At 29.5% G+C, this 26,630-nt stretch overlaps 2 protein-coding genes across 9 annotated transcripts in view; both read left to right on the top strand.

Annotated features, from left to right (window-relative positions):
- Positions 1-14,487, top strand: part of LOC107440142 (armadillo repeat-containing protein 8) — a 29,518-nt gene extending 15,031 nt beyond the window's left edge. The window contains exons 10-17 of one of the 4 annotated variants that reach the window (XM_016052978.4): positions 1,364-1,606; positions 2,184-2,279; positions 4,882-5,133; positions 8,359-8,610; positions 11,011-11,202; positions 12,607-12,679; positions 13,708-13,801; positions 14,360-14,487. In XM_016052978.4, the coding sequence (XP_015908464.1) occupies positions 1,364-1,606; positions 2,184-2,279; positions 4,882-5,133; positions 8,359-8,610; positions 11,011-11,202; positions 12,607-12,679; positions 13,708-13,801; positions 14,360-14,405 (1,248 nt within the window). In that variant the 3' untranslated portion in view covers positions 14,406-14,487. Of the gene's footprint in view, positions 1-1,363; positions 1,607-2,183; positions 2,280-4,881; positions 5,134-8,343; positions 8,611-11,010; positions 11,203-12,606; positions 12,680-13,707; positions 13,802-14,359 lie in introns of all 4 variants that reach the window. The other 3 variants (XM_016052979.4, XM_016052977.4, XM_016052976.4) reach the window with 3 other exon arrangements.
- Positions 14,488-22,147: 7,660 nt separating this feature from the next.
- The window catches only part of LOC107440144 (dynamin-1), an 83,673-nt gene continuing 79,190 nt past the window's right edge, over positions 22,148-26,630 (top strand). For 2 of the 5 annotated variants that reach the window (XM_087151971.1, XM_087151969.1), the window contains exon 1: positions 22,148-22,295. In XM_087151971.1, the coding sequence (XP_087008097.1) occupies positions 22,163-22,295 (133 nt within the window). In that variant the 5' untranslated portion in view covers positions 22,148-22,162. The remainder of the gene's footprint in view (positions 22,296-26,630) is intronic. The other 3 variants (XM_087151974.1, XM_087151972.1, XM_087151977.1) reach the window with 2 other exon arrangements.

The following is a 26,630-nucleotide window of genomic DNA, read 5'->3' as shown; positions in this document are numbered from 1 at the left end:
ATTAAATTATATAGTATCATTCAATGTCTGAAGAAGCCTAGTTGTGCTCTTATTAAATTACAAATTTGTTATTGCGCCTGAATTGTGTCATGTTAATTATAAATAATTATTTTTGTTACAATCATGGATCAGAAATAATTGCTGGTGAATAGTTATTGCCATGTATGTAATTCAAAATACAAATTTATCGCTTAACGAGCAAGCCACATTACTCTGACTTAGAGAGCTAGTTTTCAACTAATATAACCCCCCTCCCTCCAAAAAAATGCTGTGAATGAAACTGGATATCCGCTTGAGGAAAATATAGCACTTTAATTTAAGGAGCCACTTCTAAACTCAATCCACAGCAGGACTTCAGACATTTTTATTATTTCTGTTAAACTTGTAGATGAATTTTTTGTGTGTGTGTGTGTGAAAATAACTATGCTATTGAGATAGTACACCTGAACAAGAGAGTCACTTCCTTGTTCTTAAAAATGGAAACAAAACACTTGCTATATGGATGCAAAAGAAAAACAATGCCATAATTCTGAATAATATTCATGCGAATATGTTTGCAGATGAAAGCACAGAGTAGAAGCAAAGCATTATCACTTACTACAATAATCTGAAAGATTGCACATGTGGACTTAGCAAATTAGATGCGAAAAAATTGGATTCTACTAGATGTGAAACTTGCTTGTGGCTTGCATGTTTTTATGATGTTACTGTCCTCAATCTTTGCCAGGTTTTTAAGGAATCCTCTGTCACCCTAATTATGTATTGCTAATTCATTCTTGTAATTGTTGTAGAACAACATTTTAGAGCTCTATGCATCAGATAGTCCTTAATTTATAGAATTTTGTCTCTCAAATAAGGGGCCGTTCAAAAAGTACGTACACAAAAATGGAGAAATTTTAAACCCCTCCCCCCCCTTCGTACATTACCGTACATAAGGTCTTACTCCCCCCCCTTAGAGTACGTACATTTTATTAGTCTACCCCCCCTTTTTCATAAAAATTAAAATAATTATGTTTTAAATAAAATTAAATATTTACTTAAGGAGTGTGTAGGATAAAGTCAAATTTAAATTTGGTGTATGTTTATAAAGTACGTACTTTGTATAATACCTCCCCCCCTCCCTATCGTACAAAATCGTACATAATAGCAAATCCCCTCCCCCCCCTTCGGGATGTACGTACTTTTTGAACGGCCCCTAAGAGAAACAAACGTTACATACCAGAAAGGGCAGATTCCATTCCTGAATTACTGATTATTCCATTACTGATTTCTGTGAATAATTAAGAGTTAACTGTATTGTTCAAAATATGGTAAATTTATATGTTTAATTTAGCTAGTAATATTGTATTTATTTCTGTTCCAGGCCCTTCCAACTTTAGTAAGAATGTGTCAAAAAGATGTTTCTCCCGAAGAAAGAGTCGATGGGGCTGAAACATTAGCTTATCTCACTGAAGTCGACACTGAGTTACAGAGAATCGCAAGTATTAGTGACCACCTGATACCAACACTATCAGAACTGTTGAAGTATCGGTTGCCCAATCAAAATGCGGAGAATGGGGAAGATAATACAGCTAATGACGAAACCAAAACTGATACAATAACTAGGGTAGCCGTTTATTTTATTAATTGCTTAATAAAAATATGCCTTATTTATACACATGAGAAATTTTAACTGTAATAATATTTTTTAAAAGTTGCTTTGATATGTGACCAAAAATAGTTTTAAATAAGCTGAAACTTATTTTATGAAGTTAATACTAACTTATGTAAATAAAGTCCTTCATTTCTTTTCTCTATTTTCTGAAGTTGTCAGCAGATAGCTGCACAAATTATAGGCGGGGTCATAGTTTCACATTGACATTTAGAAAGTGATGAAGCTATATGTAATATGGCAAGTATACCACAACCTTCAAAAAGGTTAATCAACACATAATAAAAGTTTTTTTAAAAAAAACTTATAGTGCTTGAAAACTTAATACAAAAACTTTATAATTTAGCTGTTTATGTATGTATATAAAATTAATTTGATAAAATAAGTTGCTAAATTTTTTTTGTAACCAGTCCTTTTTTTTTTTCTTTTATATGTTTCTCACATTGTTGAAATACTTTTATGTTGCAAGCACATATCAATAATTATTTCCCATAGTCTAAGCTAAATATGAATATAATATTCATAATTTCAGGTTGTTCAAGAAGTTAAAATGGCCCAGGAAATGAAGCAAGCCGCATTCAAAGCATTTGCATCATTAGCAGCCAATGATGAAGACATTAGAAGAAAGGTATTGAATGCTTAAATCTTTGCTGCTTCAAAGACTTTATTTATCATCAAAGTTTATTTCCTTTGTTCTGTTATTTACATTTCTATCTGAATTAGCGATAGCTCTCAGCAAATTTTATGATAATGCTGGTTTGTTTTATTTGTGTCAGTAAGTTATAATCTCTTCACTAATAATAAGGTCACAAAATTATTGAGGAACTTTGTGGTGAAAGTCCTAAATTATGGCACTTGTACTTTATTTATATATTTATTTTTTTATGAAAGCCTAATGACTAATAGTCATGCCTAGCATTTGTTTAATAATAAATTTTTTATCATGCCCCTTTTTTTTATATTCAACTTCAATTTTATGCTGCCCTCTTTCATATATTTTTAAGTGCACTTTAATGTAACAAATTCATAGAGTTTTTTTTTTTTTTAAAGAAAGACTTGTTTAATCAGAAATTCAAATTTTCAATTCCTCAATCCTTAGAATTCAGTTTAAAAATCGTGGATAACTGAATTTTATTTTGAATAATATAAACTTTTCATATGATTATTGTCTTTTAAAGATGATAGTAAAATTTATTCCTGAGATATTGTCTAAGAAAAACAAAAGCAACATTCCCTTACTTCTACATTCACTATTAATTAGTTACCCAAAGACTGTCACTGTTGGGAAAAATTTTTTTAAAAAAACTTAGTTGCATCTCTTCTGCTGGAGAATCTGTTTCACTGCTTGTTGAAAAGTTTTTAAATAGTGAACAATTCAATATTATTGTAATTTTTCCTTGGTTGTACATTAAGTATAATTTCTATCTTTTAATTATAACATTGTAATAAGATAAAGCTCTTAATAAACCAATATCATTAGCTGAAAAGGTATTGCTGATTAAGGAAGTGTAAAAAAATCTTAAATTGGTATTGAAAATCAATTAATTTTTGATAATTGCCTTCATCATAAGCATATTTGAAGAGCTTAGATAACATTTTGAGCAAAGAAATAGTACAAGGAAAAAAAAAAGGGGGGGGGGACCTGACAACCTAGTTGGGGACAATTATGTTCTCAAGTGGTAACAATATTTGATTTCTTGCAAAATAAAAAGTAACAGTATTCTTGAACAGTTTATGCATTAAATCTTTAACCTTTGTGTTATTTATTTACTTTATTTTATCTTTCTTATTTGAGAGAATTAATGCAATTTAAACTTAAGCATATTTTGAACTTTCCTTTTGTCTCCTTGACTTCAAATCACCAAAGTTTGGCTATATTTTATTACCAATTTTATTAACCAATTTAGTAACTAATTTACAAATTAAAAAATTCCCAATCATATTCTGGAATAGTCACTAAACATTAAAAATAAATTGTGGACCATACAGTGTTTAAGAAACAATTACCATGAACTTCAAAAATATTGAAATATAAATAATTTTAAAAAAAAAATTATTCGGCAACATTGTTTAAATCCAAGCCTACCATAACTATTCTTTGAGGCTGAGATATTATGTAGATAGATTGCGAATCGGAGGAATAAAAATTGTACATGAACTCACCACTTCATGTCCCTCTGTAGATAATATGTTAATTAAGTGCAAATCAGGGGACAATTGGTACACTTACATGAACTCCACATTTATTAATTTAACCAATGTCATTAACATCTAAGATTATTTTATTTTTCAAATTTTATGAAATACAGGAAAAAATATTAATGATAAAAAAATTTTACTTATTGTATTCTAAAAAAGGTTTAAATTATTCTGCTTTTTAAACTGATTTATCTAACCTCTTGTAATCTTTCACATTGTTTTATGAATTAGTAAAAAAGCAGCTTATTAATAAATGGTTACAGGTTTACATCCCATTTTAACAAATCAGATTTCCTTAATAAAGCTATATGATTTAAACTTTTACAATAACAGGGTTCCCACGGGTCAGGGAGAATACAATAGCAGGATTCCCACAGATCAGGGAGAATACAATAACAGGGTTCCCATGGGTCAGGGAGAATACAATAACAGGGTTCCCACAGGTCATGGAGAATACAATAACAGGGTTCCCAGGGGTCAGGGAGAACAGGGAAAGCCTTGAATTGTGGAATTTTATTTTAACTCCAAAAATCAAGGAATGGTCAGGGAAAGTTGCAATTTTTTTTTATAAAAACCTGGAATATTCCTATATAATACCTGGAAAATAACCAGTCTTAAAATTGTCAGTAACAGTAATCAATTAATAAGATTTGAGTTAAATAATTCTAATATCTATTACAATGAGTTGTTGTAAATATTTCAAATTTTAGTTAAACTGAAATATTCCTTTCCTCATTTAATAATATTTTTTACACCGAAAGTATAATATTTCACATTACGAATAAAGGAATCAAAGTTTTCTGATGGTCTCAATTTTCATTGAAATTTACCTGGCAAAAAGTCAGGGAAATTCTTTTTACTGAAATTGAGTGTTAACCCTGAATAAATCTGAATGCTGAATTGATTAACAATCAGTGCTTTTGTTAACTGTTTTTATAAATTTTTAGTCTTAATTGTAAATTACTAGAATCTGCTTATTTTTGAGTATAGCAGAATTTCATCTTTATTCATATTGCAAAACTGTTTTTCAGATTATTGATACTGAGAATCTCATGGAAAATGTTGTGAGCGCCTTCACAGACCCAAATCAACGTGTTCGATTAGCTGCGGTTAGATGTTTACATAGTTTATCCAGATCTGTGCAACAATTAAGAACTACTTTCCAAGATCACGCTGTATGGAGGCCATTAATGAAACTGTTTCAAACAGGCAATGATGACATTTTAACAGTTGCCTCCAGCACACTCTGCAATCTACTGCTAGAATTTTCCCCAAGCAAAGAGGTAAGTACATTTTTTTTGTTAATTTTATTTGAATAAATTTATAGATGTTATTACAGTTAAAACTATCTCAGCTAATGTATATTTCTAAATGGGATGCAATGAAAGATATGGTTTGTGTAGTATCTAAATATTTCAATTGCCAAATATATAATTACATTTATTGCAAAATTAAGAATTAAAAAATGTTAGAATGTTAGAATTAAAAAAGTTATCTGATCAAATTATAAGCAAGAAAAACTATTTTGTTAAATTTATTGATATATTTATATTTTTAAATTTTAGTGAATGTTTTTCTTTTGTATATTTTTTTCTGCAAATTATCAATATAATGTTAAAAAAACCTTTTTCAAAGCCTCTAAAAACAGTACTGATATTTTGTTTCATTTTACCTTTTTTTTTTTTTTCAAATCTTTGTTTTACTTAAATATTCTGATAAATAAAATAAAATGCCAAAATGTAAGTAATGATGCAATTATAGCATTCAAAATAATTTTCAATTAATTTCGTCATTCTAATTTGAACTGTATTCAAATTCTAATGTAAAGTTTTTTTCTAATGTTATGTTTTTATTTTAAACATGCACAAGCAACAAAGGAGTTTTTAAAGCAAAAAAATTAATACATATTCATAATGGTCTGTTTTTTTTTGGGGGGGGGGCAATTGACATCTTATTTTTAATTAATTAAAATGGTTTACTTTTTAACCTTTTGTTTTCAGGCTGGTACAATAAGTGAACCATAATGATAGACTTCACTATGCTATATATTGTAAGCAAAGGGTTAATTATAGAGGAAAATATGTAGCTTTTATTTGTTGCGAAAATATTTACTTCATTAAGCAACTTATTTTTCATCTCTGTTAGCATTTTCATGACACATAAAATATATATATATTTCTACAATATATTTTTTAAAAATATTTTTAAACTTGCTATACAGTTAATGCAACCCAACTAAGAGTTTTTTGTCCACAATCGGCACTCATTTATTAAATTCAAATATAAGTTAATGAAAAGAAAATATAAATCTTTTAACACTTGTTTATATTATCATCTTCCCACTAAAATGAAAATAATGAACATCTCTTCTTTATTAATAAGGAAAAGTGTGAATGTCCTTTTTTTTTATAAATTTAAAGTTGTCGCTGTTAAATAATTAAATTATTTATGGTTAAGTAGTGATTTGGTAAATGAAGTGAAAATTTTTAGATTTAATCATATTTTTACTTGAATGTTTTATTTAGAAATCATGTGTAACACTTCTACAGCCATTTAAAAGTTATTGTCTTTTAACAGCACCCTAGTGTCTTTTATTAGAGTTTCAGATTTGATTTTAAAATTTATTTCTTACATTGTAGCAATTGGGAAAGAAGTTTATTATTTTTATTTATATTTCTAATCCAATTTATGAAGCATTGGAAATAGGAAGGGAAAAAAATAGTTCATTAATTAAGTTAAAAACTAATAATGTGTTTTTAATTTTATCTATTCTGTATAAATATTTAATTAGAATATTGCATACATGGAAGTAGCACGAATTTCTCTTGTGTTTTATTAATTTATTTTTTTTAAATTCTATTATACAGTAGGACCTATATTTAATGAAAACTTGTGAAACTTAAAAAGTGTTTTTTTAAATCTAGCCACTCACTAAATACAAATTCAAGATTAGTACAGAAACTTTCTATGTTAAAAAAAAAAAAAAAATGTGTCTAAATAAATTTTGTTAAGAAGTGAAAACTTATTTATCTATTTAACTTTGAATGTTTTGCTGAAAATTAAATGAAAGAAATTTTTGTTTCATTTTCATTGTGCAGGATTTTATAGTGACAAAACAGCACTAGTTTGTTAAATAATATAATTTCTTTTTTCGAGTTACAATATTCAATTACTTTTTCATCTGCTTTTAACATTTCTGGGACCATATCCTCACTCGAATAAAGAGTATGAACATAACAGCACTAGTTTATATTGATAATATGCTTTTTCTTTTAACATTTATAGCTCCATATCCTCACTGAAATGAAAAGTTTGAATTTAACATCACTAGTTTATAATGATATTATAATTTCTTTTTCTTAGTTTCAATATTCATTTGCTTTGCCTTCTACCTTTATGGGACCATATCCTCATTGGAATGAAAAGAATGGTGAATGAATGATATGAAAAATTATTTTGCAATATTTATGTGGTCTTCTAAATCTAAAGGTCGTTAGATAGAATTTTAAAGGATTTTGTACTATGTGTTATTTTTTTAAATGGTTTTTCACTATTTCTGATATTATACAGGGGTGATTATATTCCGGGGGTATCCCAGAATTCCGTTTTTTTTTTTTTTTGTATTATCCTTCCGGGTCTAAAAATTAGGAGCAAGACATATGATTTTTATGGGAGTATCGCGTTTCTCAAGACCATTGGTTCCCGCTAACGAGACGCTTATGTACACATGGTTCTTTTAGTTTGGCAGATTTTTACCATTTTGAGTATTTGAAACAGCACCGGAATTCGCTAATATCACGATTACTATTCATGTGGTTTGCATATTTAGCATCAATTTTCGTTTACCTCATTTAAGTTGCACGTTGCGATTTGTATTCACATGGTTTAAAATTCGTTTGTCACGATTTTAAATATCCGACATCGCGATATTTAAAATCGCGAAACATCTGTGGTATATAAATTTATATTTTGATATCGATTTTGTGCACATAAAATTTTCAGGGTTTTTAACTTTCTTTCACAATCGCCCCTGATTATATTTTGCTTCTAAAATTATTTTCCTTGTTAAATCCAAGAATACATATTCTTGGGTTTAACAGGGTGGAAATATTCGCTACAATAGTAATCTTTTAATGCATTAATTGCTTAGTACCAAACAAAAAATGCCATTTTATGTGTTAAATTCAAACTATCTTGAAATGCAAGATCATTATATTTGGGTCCTACTGTTCATTAATTGAATTACATTAACTAAACAGAATAAACTTAATCAAAAACATTTTGTTTCTTCCACGATCATAAACTGCACACGAGAAGACACTTTATCAACCAAATTTTGTTGTACATAAATTGCACACAAAGAAATAAAACACTTTAACAACCAAATTTTGTTGTCCTCCACAAACATAAGTTCACTTAATGTATTCATTTTGTGTATTACAATATCATAAGTGGAGGCAACAGAGATGTAAGGATCTCGATAATCATTCCAGTGGTTTTCTACTCAGCCAATCCTGGAATGTGGTGCAGTGGAACTTCTGTGCGGCCTCACCCGTAGAGACGATCCTCTCTTAAGGCTCAATGGAGTGTGGGCTCTCATGAATATGGCTTTTCAAGCGGACCACAAAATCAAAGCTCAGATTCTGACGGCTCTTGGAAGTGACCATGTCTTCAACTTGTTATCTGACTCAGATGTGGACGTTTTGATGAAGACGCTAGGTTTATTGAGGAATCTACTCTCCACCAAGCCTGTAAGTAGTGTATGTATGATTCTCCTATTTTAAACATTTTACAAAGGTATAATATTGTTTTAAATATGCATGTTACTTGTATTAAATTGGTTTATTTATCAGGGAAAAACTCTAAATATGATTTTTGTCATTTTTATTTTTACTAATAATCTGATGCTGGATATTAATTATTTACTTTGCTTAAAACCTATAAAATATGTGCTTTTCATCTAATGAACGTGAAAAAAATCTAGCTGATGTTGTTCTAAAAGAAATTCTACAGATAGGTAGTTTAGTAATACATTATTTGTCAGTTTTAATGTCTTTGTTTTTGCTTAATTTGTTTTACGAGAATTTTTCAGCATCAACTTTGATCATTCTAAACAAGAAAAAATTAAAGTAAATTTTATAAATCTGAAAACAGGCAAATGTACAGTTATTACTTTGAAGTAATAACTGCACATTTGCCTGTTTTCAGATTTATGAAATTTACAAAATTATTTATTAAAAGCTATTCAGAAGAAAAATTATTCAGAATTATTTATTAAAAGGGCAGTTTTTCTGCTTTACAATTTTCAGGGGTGATTGTATCCCAGGTGTACCCCAGAATTCCAAGTTTTTTATACCATCCTTGCAGGTCTAGAAACTAAGGGCCAGACATGTGTTTTTTTTTTTTTTTCAGAATTCCACGTATCTTAGGACCATGAATTTGTAGATTTTTGTGAATCAAAACTCTTATAATCATACAATTTTAAAAAGGCGCATCTCGATTTGTATTCATGTGGTTTTAAAATCCAACTTTGCAATTGGTATTTAAATGTTTTTGAAATCCATATTGCGATTCGTATTCACAAGAATTCAAAATCCAAGATCGCTATTTGTATTCACCAGATCTAAAAATCATGCATCGCGATTCATATTTCCACTTTTCAAAAATCCAATATTGCAATTTGTATTTTAGTGTTCTTAAATCCAATATTGCGATTAATATTCACATGATTTTAAAATCCTTTATCGGGATTCTTATAAGAACTAAGTTTTTTCTTAAATTAGTTACAATAAAAGTTTATTTTATTGGTAGTTAGTTTAATTATAAATCATAGTTCTTAAAATGATATTAAATATGAATAGTATTTAAATTGATATCTTCTTATCTAGTTTTTGGCACATTAAATATTTTGTGTCACAATTACCCCTGATTTATGTGACAAAATCTGACTCTTAAAAATTATCATGCAATTTTTCTTTTAATAAAGTGAAGCTTTCATTCTTATAACTACACAGTGTTGTCAAATTTTACTTTATTATCAAAAGGCTTTTTAGGGACAATAAAAACATCAAGGAAATTTAATCTCAAATTTAAAATAGCAAGGAAGAGCTTTCTTAAGGGTATAGACCAATAATTATTATCTGATTGATACTGATTAATTTTTAATTAATTATTCAAAACAGCTAATAGTCCAGTTTTATCAGAGAAAATAATTCCTATAAAGTTTTATGCTATCTTGCATGATTTTTGAACAAAAATTTAGAAATCAGACTTCTAAAGTAAAGTTAAATAAAACGTGAATTAAATTTTTGAAAAAGTGAAATTCTGGCAGCACAGAGAAATGGGTGGCGACAGCATAAGCCCATCCGTTCTGTTGCACCAATGATGATGAGAAGGAAAATAAAAAATTGAAGAGTAGAAGAAAATTTAAATAATGGATAAACATGTAGCTTCAATCTGTAAAATTATGGTTGAACAATGATCCTGAAGAAATAAAATTTAGTCAATAGAAAGAAAAAGAAAGATTAGTTTCTTGAAATAATAAATTTTTAATTATTCAATGCATATGTGTTTGGCTTACCTGGAGGTAGTAAAATTTCGTTAAATAATAATAAAACGTAAAAATAAAAATGAGCACGAGATTCTTTTGATTTACTAGTGAATTTGCCAATTTATTAGCGAGTTTCAGAGATTTAATTTGATTTTAATATTTTGAAATTTAAAAGAAACCTGTAATCAAATTGTTTAAACTTTGTACAGTAATTTTTTTATTATATACCAACCCCTGTCACAAGTTACCCCCACAACTGGAAATTGCAGAACATAACTTACACTGCACCTATATATATTTATTTTCTGTAAAAAAAAAAAAAAAAAAAAAAAAAAAAAAAAGCATTTTTATCAGTTTTTCCGTGCTCTTATTTTTAGTCAGTTTTACGGTGGAAACTTGTGCTCTATGAGGTTAAGAAAATGGTAATAAATTAACTTGTGTTTATTATTTTGCAATACCAAAAGAATTTATGCTTATACGAAGTTTAAATACCTTATAAAGTTAACTCTTAGTCAAAATTAGTACATGGATTTTTGCATAACTGTTAATGTGAAAAAAATCCTTGTTATGAGAAATTGTAGTTGTGTATTTATAGTATATTTTATTTTAGCACATTGATCATATCATGGGACTTCATGGTAAACAAGTAATGCAGGCCATTGTACTTATACTTGAAGGTGAGCATAGTGCAGAAGTAAAGGAGCAAGCACTTTGTATTCTTGCCAATATTGCAGATGGAGATTTTGCCAAAAATTTTATCATGTCAAATGATGATGTCTTAAAGAAACTGATATCTTACTTGGTAAGTGATTTTTCGTTCAAGGCAACTTCAGAACATTTTGTAAAAAATTCAAGTATGATTGGAAAGTGGTAGTAAATTATGATTATGTAATATTTAGTAATATTTAGGCCTTTTGTGATAGAGTGTTTAGATTACATGTGAGCAAAGTAATTGTCACTATTCTCTGTTCAGCAAAAAGTAATAAGGCATCTTCAACTCAGCAAGGCAACTTCGAAACTTTTTGTAAAAAATTCAAGTATGATTGGAAAGTGGTAGTAAATTATGATTATGATGCTTCTTATTAAGTAATATTTAGGCCTTTTGTGATAGAATGTTTAAATTACATGTGAGCAAAGTAATTGTCACTATTCTCTGTTCAGCAAAAAGTAATAAGGCAACTTCGGAACTTTTTGTAAAAAATTCAAGTATGATTGGAAAGTGGTAGTAAATTATGATTATGATACTTCTTATTAATTAATATTTAGGCCTTTTGTAATAGAATGTTTAGATTACATGGGAGCAAAGTAATTGTCACTATTCTCTGTTCAGCAAAAAGTAATAAGGCAACTTCGGAACTTTTTGTAAAAAATTCAAGTATGATTGGAAAGTGGTAGTAAATTATAATTATGATACTTCTTATTAAGTAATATTTAGGCCTTTTGTGATAGAATGTTTAGATTGCATGTGAGCAAAGTAATTGTCACTATTCTCTGTTCAGGAAAAAGTAATAACGGAAGTAAACCTATAAGTTCGTGGTTTTTTGCCAACATTGTCGCCTTTTATCATTTGCTCGTTGAGTTGCCAATTCTTTTCATGTTGATTGCTAGCCAGATAAATTCTAGTGGTCATAATCTTAATACAAATCAGCCAAACCTATTGCTGATTGCCTTTGTTTACTTTCGTTATCAGTTATCTCTGAACAGAGAGCAGCATTCTGCTCCATTACAAGATCAGCAGCAAAAGTGTAATGAAAATAATTCAAGATCTACAATAAAAATCAAATTTATCAACCAAGGTGTATAATTTCTTTGAGAGTCCACCAGTTTCTTTGAGTTTTTTACCAACAAAAAAAAATTTTTTTTTTCCTTCCAAAACATTGTGCATGTATTAACTATTTAATATGTTATTTTGTGTTCATCTAATTAAAAGTGGTATTTTAATTGTTGTTTTTTTATTTAAAGGTTATAATTTATTTTTGATTCATTATAAAGTAAGATCTGTTACGAGGTTTATTTAAGTAATAAACTTATTAATGAATCAAGAGCAAAAATTTTGATGCCAAATATTTTACTTTCTATGAAAGCACTGTTTGACTTTCTACAAAGCTTTGATTAAAAACTAGCTAAATTCTTACTCTCATATTTTTCTTTGTCATATGCCTTTCATTATAATTAAAGCAATAATTCTTAACATAATTTTTTTCAGACTCATTCTAATGTCAAACTGCAAATTGCTGCCACTTTCTGTATTTCTAATTTGGTGTGGAAAGAAGAGGAAGGTAATTGTTTTGAATTATATTGTAAATATTTTTCAATTTTCTCTTTCAGGTATATAAAAATAAAATAATATCATGTAATGCAAGAAGAAAAAAAAGTATAGAAGTTGTTCAAATCTTCCATTCCTAAAGAAGCTAGATTTGTGCAATATGCCAATATCAGATATAAATATATCAGAAGAGGTCAAAAATGAAGTAGGATAATTTAAATTAGAAATAATATAGGAATATTTACTAAATCATGATTTGGCTTAAAACATTAAGAACTATGTACTTATATCAAGTTACGTGAATCTAACTTAACAAGATTAAAAGAAAGTATTTCCAATCAGCAACTACCTATTTTGATTGCTTACTTAATATCGTATTCTTATTTGTTCTTTTCTTGTTTTCAATGTAAATACATGTATTTAATTAGAAACTGCCAACACAGTTAGTAATTGAACTAAAGTGTTGAAAACATTACGATTTTCAATACTATGTCTTTCTCAATGTTTTTAAGTTTGTAATAGCAATAATTACTTAATTGTACAGTAGGGAACCGATTATCCGGAACGATCGGGACCATCGCTATTCCGGATAACTGATTTTCCCGGTTTTCTGAATCGCTACAAAAAGCCGTTTTTTTATTGTTAAACACAACTAAAAAACAAATTTTTTTTGGAAATAATCTTAAAAGGAAGAAAAAACGATGGAGCAATACACTAATGATTATTTCCAAAATGATGGTAAGGTAAACATCTTTCAAAAAAGAACGAAAAATCCTAAAATTTTATAAGGAAAAAAAATTTTTTTTTATATAATGGTGGGAAAATTTATCGAATTTCGTTCCGGTTTTTTGGTTTTCCGGTTTTCTGATTTCCGGATAACGGGTTCTGTACTGTATTATTAAAAAACTATTATTCGATTTAAATCTCATGCTACTATTTTATTATTTTTGAATAAATTTTTTTTTTTAGTTCTTGAATAAGTTTTTCTCAGCAGACTATATTTTTTTCTAATATAATTCTAATACATATTTTTTTTTCTAGGTGCTTCTGAACGCCAGTCAAAGTTAAGAGAGTTGGGAGTACAGCAAATTTTGCAATCATTGCTAGTTACTAGTGACACAACTCTATTTGACCGGTAAGTTATTTTAAATTTTATTTTAATTACTTAACTAAGGGATATTTATTGGAAAAACATGCATTCTAAATATCACACCTATGCTCCCCAAGAGGAGAATTACACCTTTTAAGTGACTCGCTACACACTTTTTCCAAAGAAATTGAAATGATATCATTGTGAGGATAAGGTTTATTTAAACCCATCCTAATTTGCATAAGGTCGATGATAACACAGTCTAACCAAAGTAAACTATAAGGTTTTTCTCTAAATTTAAAAATAAATGCAAATTTTATTCTATGACATTAAATGATTTGATTGCATTTGGTAAATCATCTCCCTGGTGCATTTACTGCACTGCGCATTTACTTAAACAGGTTTTATAAAAATAAAAATAAAAGTAAACAAATGTAAGAATTTGCTCTAATAATATCTGTAATTTGGGGCATGTGATGTTATTAATCGATCGATGGAACTCACCTTAATTTCATCTCATTTCCATTTCTCGAATTTGCAGTTATTCATTCCTTATATTATTAATGCATTTTGTTATAGTTTTTTAATTTTTTTATTTCCTAGAGTGAAAACTGCATTACAACAATTTCCATCAGGAACAGGAACCTGAATTGTACAGCTGTTTTATCTATTGTGTGCTATGATTATCATACCTGTGATTTTTTTGATTCATTAAAAAATGTTATGGTGTATATCCTTTTATTTGAGAACATTAGTCATTTGATTGTATAAAATAAAATAGAAATTTTTTTTATATATAAGTTTTTTAATCAAAATACTTTAATTGAAATATTGATCATAAGAGAACGAGACACTGAAAACGTAATAACGAATCAATTCACTCTTTTTCAATCCTCGAAAATTCTTTGTTTAACCCTTGAAAACTAAGCATTCATTACACAGACATTGAATTGGATAGGATAACCAACCTTTACAACTATTGAAAGTGGAAAGATATTTTGAGTACGTTATTTCTTGGACACACCTTCTATTACAATTTTTTGTGTAGCTCCTCAGTGATATTGCTTCTCCGTAATTTGCTCACAATATGTAAATCTGTCGTAAGTAAATTTTTAACGATTATATTTCTCCTATTAGTTTTAAGTCAAATGTTAAAGTTTTTTTTTTTTACAGAAAATAAAATAGTGTCATCAGTGTTCTTTTTATAATGACACATTTATTGAAATCTAGTTTGCTTTAAATTTTATTCTTATTTTCTTGTTCATTTGTTTAAAATGTTATTCTTACATTTTTGTATTATATTGTTTAACATTAAGATTTAGGATTTTTCAGGCAAATGCAAGGTAGACAACAAGGTTTTGGTAAAACATTAAATTAATACAATAATAATTATCATTTCTTATATTTTAAAACAGGGGTCCCAGGGGTCAGGGAAAACTCGGAATTGTCAGGAAAAATTGCTATTTTTTCAAAAGACCTGGAAAACTTACATCACACCTGGAAAATAACAAGAATTGTGAGTTACAGCAATCAATTGAGATTTAAGTTATATAATTCTAACATTTTTTACAATTATTTGTAAAACATTTTTTACATTTTAGTGAAACTTCCCTGCTTCTATCCTCATTCATTTTTTCTTTGCTCACAAAATCTAATATTTGACATTACAAATAAAAAAATCAGAGTTGTCTGATGAAAAATTGTATGCTATAGACAAAATATACCCTCTAGTCTGAATTACACCTCTTGCTGTGTTAGATGGAAGTAGAAGAGAATCAAAATTACTGCTTGGTCGTACTGATTGTGATTTTATTTGCACACTTTCTGAGTTTGGATTAGTTGATTTCATACTGTTATTATATCTGTTATAAATGTAATTTGCAGCACAATAGACTCATGCCATAACTATATCAGAAGCTGCAAAAATTGCAAACAGCATATGCCCAAAGACACTAAGTTCCAAAACTGAGAATTTGCAATGATTTTGGAAATGGGTTAGGTCCATGTTGCTTATTGTACTACAAAAATTAGTAGAAGACTTCATCTTTGTTCATTTATATTATTTTATAGAACTTTTTATTATGAATCCGACTGAAAACAAGTCACTATATAATTTTCTATTAGAACGGTATTTCAGCCTAGTGCAAATAGTTTTATAGCCCAGGGGACCCTCCCAATAATTGTTTCAAACAAGAGAGATCTCTAAAATATTAAATAAAATTATTTCAAGGCATAATGACTCTTGAATTTTGTATTTATGAATTGAAGTAAAAAATTTCTTGTTATCTGTTTTACAGATGCTGCTGTTATAGACTAACAAAAGTAATTCTATAATTTGTTTCAATACATTCAATGTTCTAAAATCTGACACTGACCAAGTCAATTGAAAAAGTAAGTTCTTAAAAATGAAACGTAAAATATTTAAATTGTTAAAGAAAGAATAATATTTCTAATGAACTTTGTTCATCAAAGTTGTGAATAACGAAATCAGTAAGTTTTTAATATTCTAGAAGAATTAAAAAAAGTTTTTTTTTTCCTATTTAAATGCCACTTTGAACCCCATATTCCCAATCCGACACTGAATAGACTTCTAACTTTTGTCAATTTTTCGAAGTTGGGATTATGCTGTAACACATTACCATTTTCATAGATTTCAAGCATTAAATTTTATCTCCTGTTTTAAATTTAATAAAAATTGGACAGTATTATGCTTAAGCTATACTAATTTGTTTGACATAATTTTAGAAAATATATAAAATGAGGCCTTTTTTTCAATTTGCTGTCTATGAGTTAAATGGTTAGTTGATGTTTAAATTTAATAATCAAAAATTAAAAACCGCTCTCTTTTTTATTATGTTTTTTTTTCTTCTATATTTTAGTATGCTAGTAATACAGTATTTTTTTAGCTCCATTTTCTTCCAGTTTCATACTGAAATTGAAAATTAATGCAAATTTTAAGCCTCTGCCTCTTGCAATAACGTTTCTTTCTCGCAACCCTGCATTTTTTTTATTAAAAAAATTTTAATAAAAGTTTTAACATCTTTGTTGAGTTAATTGCCTTTTTTCAAAAATTAAGTGCATTTTTTTTATTTAATTTGTAATCATTTCTGCTTATGAAATAATGTTGAAAATACATACATGAAAAAATAGTTTATCATATTTTTGTCAATTTCCATAATTGCCTGAGAAATTAACGCATCAATAAAAATACTGTCATAAATTTTTATTAAATAAAAATAAATTTCAAACTGAGATAAAAAGTTCTGGATAAGTATATAGCTATCAATTTTCCATTGTAAATAAATGTACGAATAAAATAAAAAAAAATACTCTTAAATTTTTTAACTTTAGAACAATTTTGACTTGAAACCTAAATACTATTTTATAACTCTTTATTATAGCATTATGCAGAAAATTATCCTTCGAAATTTGCGAAGTTTTAGGTTAATGCCGTTTCTCTGGATCATCTAATTTTTTTAATTTATACTAATATCACATTTCTAATACTGGCAACACCTATCCGTTCTGATCTTTTTTTTTTATCCTCACAAATTGCATCTAAAATCTTCCCCAAAATTTTCCTTTCCCATATCCTCAAAAGATCAATACAACACAACAGGCTTTGCCCATTAATGGTCATCCACAAAAAATAGTCTTTATATGAAAAACCTATCTAAAAAAATTGTTTTATTTTTATTTGTTTATTCCAAGTGAATATATTTCTTTCTGTTTAATACCACTTTAGTTTTAAGAAGGCTATGGGCTTTGACTTTTGTAGGGAGCTGTATCTCTTAATAAATTTGAAAGTGACTATCACCTAATGGGTTCTAAAATTAAAAGCTGAACACGATTGGACTTAGAAGTTTTTTTTTTTTTATTTCCAATGCAGCAGGCGATACAGACATTATCCTAACGCCGTACAGAGATCAAAAGAAAAGAGAAATACAGAAAGAGATGAAATATACAAAACATCAAACACAAAAATTAAATCAAGAATTTAAATTGAACAAAAGGTCTCTGGCCTCCCAGTATCGGTAGTAGATACAGTTCTTTGTGAGAACTGAACAGTTGAGGAGATGCTCAGCATTCATCGTTGGACTTAGAAGTAGATACACTAAATCATATTGCAAAGGCAGAGGTCGGAGTTAAGTTTTGTATCAAGACACCGTTTTCGAAATAAAATGTGTTTAAGTAGTCTACTGAAACGAATGATTATAATTTTTTTGCTAATTTTCTCTTAAAATAAGGATATGGAGTAAAATATTTTCCAATACTTTTAAGTTTTATTAGTTGTACAGATTGAAATTGACAACCATCCGTTGGTCCTGGACCACTAAAATTTGACTCGGGACCATGTAAAGAAATGGTAACTTGTTTTGGCTTGCGTTTTTGTCACGAAATAATATATTTAATTATGATTGTGAACATATCACATTTTCTGCATTGTAATTTTTCAGATAAATTCACTTTTCAAACTTTATTTTTTTAAAAAAAGAAATCAAATAAGGACATGTAAACGGACTTGTAATATCTTATGGTTACTGGTCCTAGGACTAGTAGCTAATTTTTTTTTTTCATTTCTCTCTCTGTCCCCGAGTTGTGATAGTCACAGGTGTCTATCACCACTTTGAATTTCTAAAAGACATAGCCTTAAAAGTTTAGTATAACAGCAACTCCTGATCTAGGAAAAAAAATGCTATGATAATACTTTGAACCGTTAATTTCCGTTATAGATTAAAAAAGCTTAAAAATATTTATCAATAGAGGATTTATAACTGCGACAGGTAAAAGTGTTATCTTTCATAATAAATAATTGTCATTCGTAATTCCTGGAATGTTTTTAGTTTCACATTCATATCAGAATATTTGAAATCTTTTTGATACGTTTATATCATATCTTTGTTTCATAACGGAAAAATTGCTTCGTTCTTAAAGTACGTGAAGATGCGAATATCTCCAAATTAGGTATGAGGCGAACTGAAAATAAGTATAATTCATTGATATGGAAAGGTTTCGGGAATTATAGTGATAAAGCACACTTTTTCCGAAAGCGACCTTTTTTATATAAAATTTTTCGTTATCGTTTCCAGATCGGCACTTTACACGCTTCTGGGATTTCCAATAGATAACAGCGCAAAAATATCTGATTGTCTTTATAGAGATACGCTCTTAAAAATATTCTCCTGAGCAATTTGAAAATGCCTCTTTGCTCCTATCCCTTCATATGTTGACTTAGGCTAAAATGATTTTACATTCTATTTAATTTACTGAATTAAATAAGCAAGAATTACTTCGGATGTTGTCTTATTATTGCTAGCTTGCGGGATAAATATTGTTTCTTACTTAAATCAAAAGTAAACTACCATGAGAAATATTACTGATCGCGGAATCTTTATGCAGGGAAGCTTGTCAAGTTGACAAGGGTTTTTATCAAGGACCGAATTCACCCGTTATGATAAAAAGGAGCAAAACATTGGTAACTTGACCACCAGTCTATCTTGTACGTTGACTACTGAAAAAGTCAAATTTGTGTAGGCGAGAAGTTAAATGCTTTTCTAGTACCTTTATAAGCTCACTGACTATTTTTTTTTTTTTTTTTAGAAATTTTTTATATGCTGTTATGTTTGGTTTTAGAATTTCACTGAATTAGTGAAATATTGAATGCTAACAAAAATATGAATGTTAGTGAAAAGTTTGTAAATTTATTAAAACGATGTTGCTTCATAATTATTAAGTTTTCTCATTGCATAAGCAGGGGTTAGACAAATTTATGGAAACACTTTTATACTGTGTAAGCAATCTTTATTTTAGCAGCAATATAATTTTTTAAAGATTTTACAAGTTAAATCTGTTGACACAATTCGCAATATTATGCTTGGAGCTTTTAGAAATGATGTCATTTACAAACATTGCATTTGCAAAATTTGGATCAACCAAAATGAGAAGAGGAAGTTTTTTTTTTAAAAAAAAAAATCTAGTTTTAATATCAGCGATTTTGAAATCGTTCTATAAACATTTATAATAGAATGTTTTTTTTTCTTTTTTAAATTACAATGGTATTAAAGAAGGAAGGGGAAAAAACTTTTCAACTTCCTACTCTCATTTTGGTCGATGAAAACTTTGAATGCACAATAAGGACATCATTTCTAAAATCGTCAAGCAAGATTTTTCAAACTGTGTCAACAGATTTGCCATGTAAAATCTGCCAAAACATTTGCTGCAATTAGAAAGAATGTTTACATCCAGTTTGTATAGAAGGGTTTCCATAATTTTGTCCAACCCTTGTAATTTCTTGCGCACTGATATTTGAAGAAACTATTCATAGTAAATATCCGGCATACATTAGCAATAAAATACGAATTTTTCAAACCAAAACAGTTTAATATTAAATTTATTAATCCATTTTTTTAATTAGCCCTTTCGCGCCGACTGTCACAAATACGTGACAGCATAAAACCGCATCAATCAGCGTAAGAAGATAAAACTGGTAATCAAAGTATTTCTTTAGCAGTTTATTTGTGGGCGGAGTTATAATTTTTTGATTTATTTAATTCACCATTACTTTGTTCAAAATAAAACTATTTAGTTATACTTTGAATTAACATTGATTATATATGTGATTAAACTAACAATAATTAAAGTAAAAGCAAAGTAAGTCTGTCAAATTAGCAACGACTACATTTAAGTTACCGTTTTTTATTTAATTACAACTTGATTCTGATTTTGTACGAATGCTTTTCTGAATCTCCCGTCCCCAAGGGGTTAGGTAGTACAATATTGCGGAAGCATTAGTCTTTCATTGTTAGCAATTGCTCTGCACAAGTAAAAAGTTTATTTTCTACAATACATATTATTTAGAAAAATATTTTTATTTGAATCTGAAGTCAACACAAAAGAATTTTCAAAGATACAGTGGTGGGTAACAGAAGGTGATAATTAATTTTTTTGTGAAAGCACATTTACACTGTACGAATCTTAAGTATAATATTTGGTTGCTCGGAAAATAATTTCGTTTCTTTTTTTTCCTTTTCGGTTAAGAAATTTAAAGATGATTTTCTTTGAATTTTATATAGTCCATTTTGGTCCAGTAACTTTTGCCACTCTTTCTGCAGTAGCATTATTCCTAAAATAAATGTTTACTCTTTATTCATAAAAAACTGATCTAGGTGTTATTTTACTTTTTTGTTTAAAGTAAAGGTATTACCGTCTATTCATTTTTGTAAAGACCTAAACTGTAGACAATCTATTTCTCGTCTCCTGTGATAATACGTATCAAAAATGAATAATTTTCTTGACGTTAAAGAAGCAAATCACGAACGTCTATTGCGACGGCAAAAATTTCTTTTCATAAAAACATGCTAAACCCATAAGTCCAGCTTTGAGTATAAAACTAAGAGTTAAAAATGATTACGAACTGTCGAATTCAACAGATTTTATCTCTGAGCGATCTCGCGAATAGCATCCATTTTGCCAGTTTGCATCAATTAATGCCTTTATTGTCTCTTCATAGGCTAAAAACATGATACCTTATGCCTAAACTGGCATAGGGGATCCTCATGCATTTTGATCGAAATTTTGTTATCCAGTTTTGGCACTGGCGTACTGTCAAAACATCATACACATCGCACCAACTAAAAACTACTGCATAGAATCAATCAAATTTTTGCAAGAGTAAGCCTTTCTATATCAGTTTTAAAAAATTTTAATGAATATACGTCTTAAATGTGAAGTTGACAGTGAAAAATGCAATAAAGTCCCGTTTAAAAAAAAAGCGAAATTACTTTCCGAACAACTCAATACAAAAGCACAGACCGTGATGGCTCAAGGGATAGAGCGTCCGCCTTCCATTGAGGCGAACTGAGTTCGAATCCCAGCGATCACTGGTCGATACGAACTCCGCACCCGGCTTGCACCGACCACATTGCTGACGTAAAATACTCTCAGCTGTAGACGGATCATGGGTTAGAGTCCCTTTGCCGTCAGACTAACCATGGGAGATTTTCGTGATTTTCCTCAACATGTAACGCAAATGCGGTTTAGTTTCATCAAAAAGTCCTCCACGAAGGTAAATTTCTCTCAATATTTGAACCAGGAGTTCCCTTGTCTTCTGGATTTGGTTCAAAATTACAAGGCTACGGAGTTGAACATTAGTAGTCGTAAACCCAAAATTGGGTCGGGTGTTCGACAGTGATTATAAAATAAAATATAAATATTTACAACACTAAAAAATATAACTTTTCTCAAAAAGCAAATTCAAAAGAAAAAATATAGCGAATACACTATATCGTAGAGCATTATAAAAATGAAGAAAATTTAACGTCTGTTAAACATACACCTTGTTTTTAAGTATCAACGCATGATAACTCGCTCCTTTTTCCTTTCTAAGAAAGCAGATTATTTATAAAAATGAGAGTCGCTCTTCGCCAAAAGCTGCATATTCTTATCTTTAATGCTACTTTTCTATCTCAATACAAAATAATGCTTTCTTCGAAATCATCAACAAAACTTACTATCGGCTTACAATCTAAAACTTCTGCGGGTATGTAATTGCATTTATCTTATTTTACTAATATATATTCTAATAATATTAGTTATATTTTTTGACCGGCGTTCAAATATTATTTTATTGTAATAAAAAGTAAAACAAATACTTTAAAATCTTCAAATGATGATAGAACAAACGCAAAAAAACGTAAATTGAGCATAAATAAAGGTACAGAAATGGATATACTATAGTTTCGATTCTAATAACGATCCTTCCTCAGTGTCAAAACGCAAATATTTCTTCATTAGTGTCTAAGCATTTTTTATGTTTAGAAAAGAGGAATGTCCTTGTTTATAGAACCAAAACTATAGTGCGTCCATTATTGTACTTTTTTGAAGTTGTTTGTTTTATTTTACTTTAAAAACTGTTTATAATGAGTGGCATGGAAATTGCAAACAATTATAAATTTTTTAAATTAGTAAAAAAATATTAAAATTAAATCTCAATAAAACTCTTTCGAATTTGTCTCAAAGTTTGGTCAAAAAATATTTTTTCTTCAGTAGTTGCTAACTGCATGTTTTACTATTTGATACTTGGTTTAATGAATTTGATATAAATCATTCCGACCATAGCTAGCCTACAAATGATTCTAACTGAAACTCGAAGGTTCGATGGAGGTTAATTAAGACTATAAATTTTCTAATGTACTTTAGAAACCCTCAGTTTTTCAGTTGACCCAAGACGCTGGTTTCCTAAGCGTTTATTATACCATTGTGGATATGAATAATCAATATTATGGTTGATACGTTATCTCAACTAAATGTTGAAAATAAAATAATTTCGCTACCACTTTTTTATTTTGTTATGAAAGGTAAATATTAAAACAGTCATCATAGAGTAGTTAAGGTCCAATCATTCGCGGAATTACTACAGCTCATTCTGATTCAATTTACTAATATAACTACTAACAATGCAAATCACTAACTGCTTATTTGTCAATAATTGTAAGTAATTAATAAATATTTATTTATAATAAATAAAAAAAAATTTTCATTGTTTATGTTATCACCTGTCTGTTCTATCTTCTCTTCCACAATATTATTTAACCCGTTCGCGCCGGGAAAAGTAAAAATACTGGTACGAAAAAGAGAAAATACTGGTAGAAGTACTATTTCAATATTAGATATTATTAGGGAGGAGTTAATTTATTCTCAACAATAACAATTCACTGTAAGGAAATTTATCACGGGCGAAGAAGCAATTCAATATAAAAATTGCATCCGTTAAAAACAATTGGTAGTTATGGATTTTTATTATTCCCGGAAAAAAACTAAAAAATGAAATTTATTTGTTACCAGTTTTTACTCCGGTGCGCCGCTCGATGAGAAAATCTAGCGTGACCCACCGGTGGGTCACCCCGGCGTGAACGTCTAACATTAAGTTTACTAATCCAAATAATTTTAATATCAATGGCCTTTGATTCAGTTTGTAATCATATAATTTACGGAGGTGGCCTTTTTGGCCAGGTACTCCGGTGCACCAATTATTAGTTTCCGCAGAGTAGTTAATTTGAGGTCGATTCCTTATATTAGTAAATTTACAGAGATGCCAACTTGCTCCGGACAGCAAATATATATTTCAAAGTTGTAGTTTATCAAATGTGATTCTTGGTTTAATAAATTCAATTTAGTAGATTTTTAACCACCACTATTTCTAAATAATTCGTGGGCTTACATAATTCACCACTCTATAATTAAACTAGTCCTGTGAAGCTCGGGGGTAATACCTCGAAGGGAGGCGAGGCAGTCTGCCACAAAACCTCTTCTCTCTCTCTCAAACTTGTTTGTTCAATCTCACTACTTCATTTTAATTTTCTCTCAGTAAAAGATACTGAACCCCAACTTTCACCTTTCAGTTGCGCTTCGGCGATTTATTATTTATTTCCACTCAGATGAATTAGTTGGAGCCCCTAGCGGGGCTGATGCTAAGATAACCAACACATATGAGTAATGAGAGAATTCAACTAGTTATGCTATACCTTTTAAAAAGTAAGCAAAAATAGTAAAATAATTGCAAAATTTACTTCTTTGTAATTATTTACCGTTTTTTTTTTTTTTTTAATTAATTAGGCGTGTCCGGAGCAGTTGGCATCTCTGAATTTAGAAAACTTCTAAATTGTATTCGAAGGGCTTCATAAAATCATTAACTGTTACTTGCAGACTCAAATTGGTTTCTGTCTCAACAAGTAATATTAATAATAAAATTTATTGTATTCGGATTATGATTCCGTACGTAGATGCTGAATTTTCAGATTTTGTTGAGAGATTTTCTTTACATACTTAAAGTTGTAACAAAATGCATTTTTTTTTTAAATTCTTGGTTTAATAAAATTAGTGCAAGTCGGTATTGATCACTGCTAGCCATAAATAATTTAAATAAAGACGCAAGTTCTGCGAGTAATTTTTAAAAATATCCAGTATTTGCAAATTTAAAATAATTCCTGCGTACAATCATAAATTTAATTGATATATCACTACAACTATAAAAAATTTCAATCGTTATTCCGTTGGACATGTACTATATTTTTAATAGTGACAAAAGCGACTTTATGAAGAAAGTGGTAGAAAAGTTATTAACAAATTGTGGGGATTTTATTGATCGGGTTTAATCAATCTTAACATGACCAATCTTTAAGTTAAAGATCAAGAATAGACTGATAAATATAGACCAGTTAAAGATCAAGTATAGACTGGTAAGTCTTAAAGATTTACAGAGATGCCAACTTGTTCCGGACAGCAAATATATATTTTAAAGTGGTAGTTTATCAATCGTGATTCTTGATTTAATAAATTCAATTTAGTAGATTTTTATCCACCACTATTTCTAAATAATTCGCAGGCTTATATTATTCACCACTTTATAAAACTTATGTCATGCCATACCTTTTAAAAAGCAAGCGAAAATAGTCATATATTTGCAAAATTTACTTTGTAGTTAATTACCGTTTTTTTAACTGCTTTGTTGCGTCCGGAGCAGTTGGCATCTCTGGACTTACCAGTCATTAACATGATTCCAGAACCCAATAAATAATTTATTATTAAAAATCACTTCTAGACATAAATAATTTAAATAACGGCGTAAGTTTTAAGATAGCCGGGATAGCCTGGTTGGTAGGGCACTGGGCCCATGTCCAAGTGTTCGTGGGTTCGATCCCTGCCAGCCGAAGTCTCCCCGTGTTGTAAATGGTGACTGATGCACGTTAAATCTGTCGTGTCTCAAAGTTCTCCATGTTTCCATAACAAATCAAAACCTCTGGGGGTACTGAATTGGGGATTGATCGTTCTCTGATTCAGGTCAAAATTACGATCTGTGGATGAATGGGTCCACCCTATAAACGGGTGTGACGTATGGGTGTGGCAGAAGTCGAATTCTTGGCCATAGATGGCGCAACTGGAAAACAAGAACAATCGCTCCCACTCTGCCTTAATGGCATACATCAACAACAACAACAGTTTTAAAAACAATTTTAAAAAATATCCAATGATAGCAAATTTGAAATAATTCCTTTTGTAATCGTTTACCCGCTGTACTTATATATTTTTAATAATGAGAAAAAGTGTCTTTTAGTCCAGTGGTCACAACATCCTGTAACGAATTGAAAAATAACAAATTGTAACTACTGAATTAGAGCGAACTCGAACCGGAGTTCGATCCCCTGAGACGGTTTGAAGCCCACGCAGTTTCAGAAGATGGGAACCAGCATGTCTGGAAGTAAAAGAGACCTGTGCACAATGCTAACCACATCGTGCCGTGGATTTTAAAGTTTTGAAGCCTTAAACTCAAGGCTCCTTTTGGCCCTCAACAAGCTGTTACGGGAACAGGATGTTTACATGTATTTTAAATAAAACTAAATATTTCAGTTTTTACACATTTTATAACCATCGTTGAACCTACCAACCAACCGATCCAATTTTTTGGGGTTTACGACAGTTAATGTTCAACTCTGTAGCTTTGTAATTTTGAATCCAATCCAGAAGAACTCCTGGATCAAGTATTGGGAGAAATTCGCCTTCGAGTTGGACCTTTTGATGGAACTAATCTGCATTTGCGTTACATGGAGAGGAGAGCCATGAAAACCTCCCATGGTTAGCCTCACGGCAAGGGGACTCTAACGCATGATCCATCTACTACGGATGATATTTTACGTCAGCACTGTGGTCGGTGCAAGCCGGATGCGGAATTCGTATCAACCCGCCATCGCTAGGATTCGAACCCAGTTTACCTCATTGGAAGGCAAACTCTCTATCCCCTGAGCCATCGCGTCTCCCACACATAGTTTAAAGCAAACTGCTATGTTTTATTTTCATTATTTCTGTTTACTCAAGAAAG

Source organism: Parasteatoda tepidariorum, chromosome 9 (genome assembly GCF_982258835.1).
Source record: "Parasteatoda tepidariorum strain Cologne lab strain chromosome 9, Ptep-v5.0, whole genome shotgun sequence".
NCBI lineage: Eukaryota > Metazoa > Arthropoda > Arachnida > Araneae > Theridiidae > Parasteatoda > Parasteatoda tepidariorum.
The sequence above is the reverse complement of the archived record's forward strand: the minus strand, read 5'-3'. Positions and strand labels throughout refer to the sequence as shown.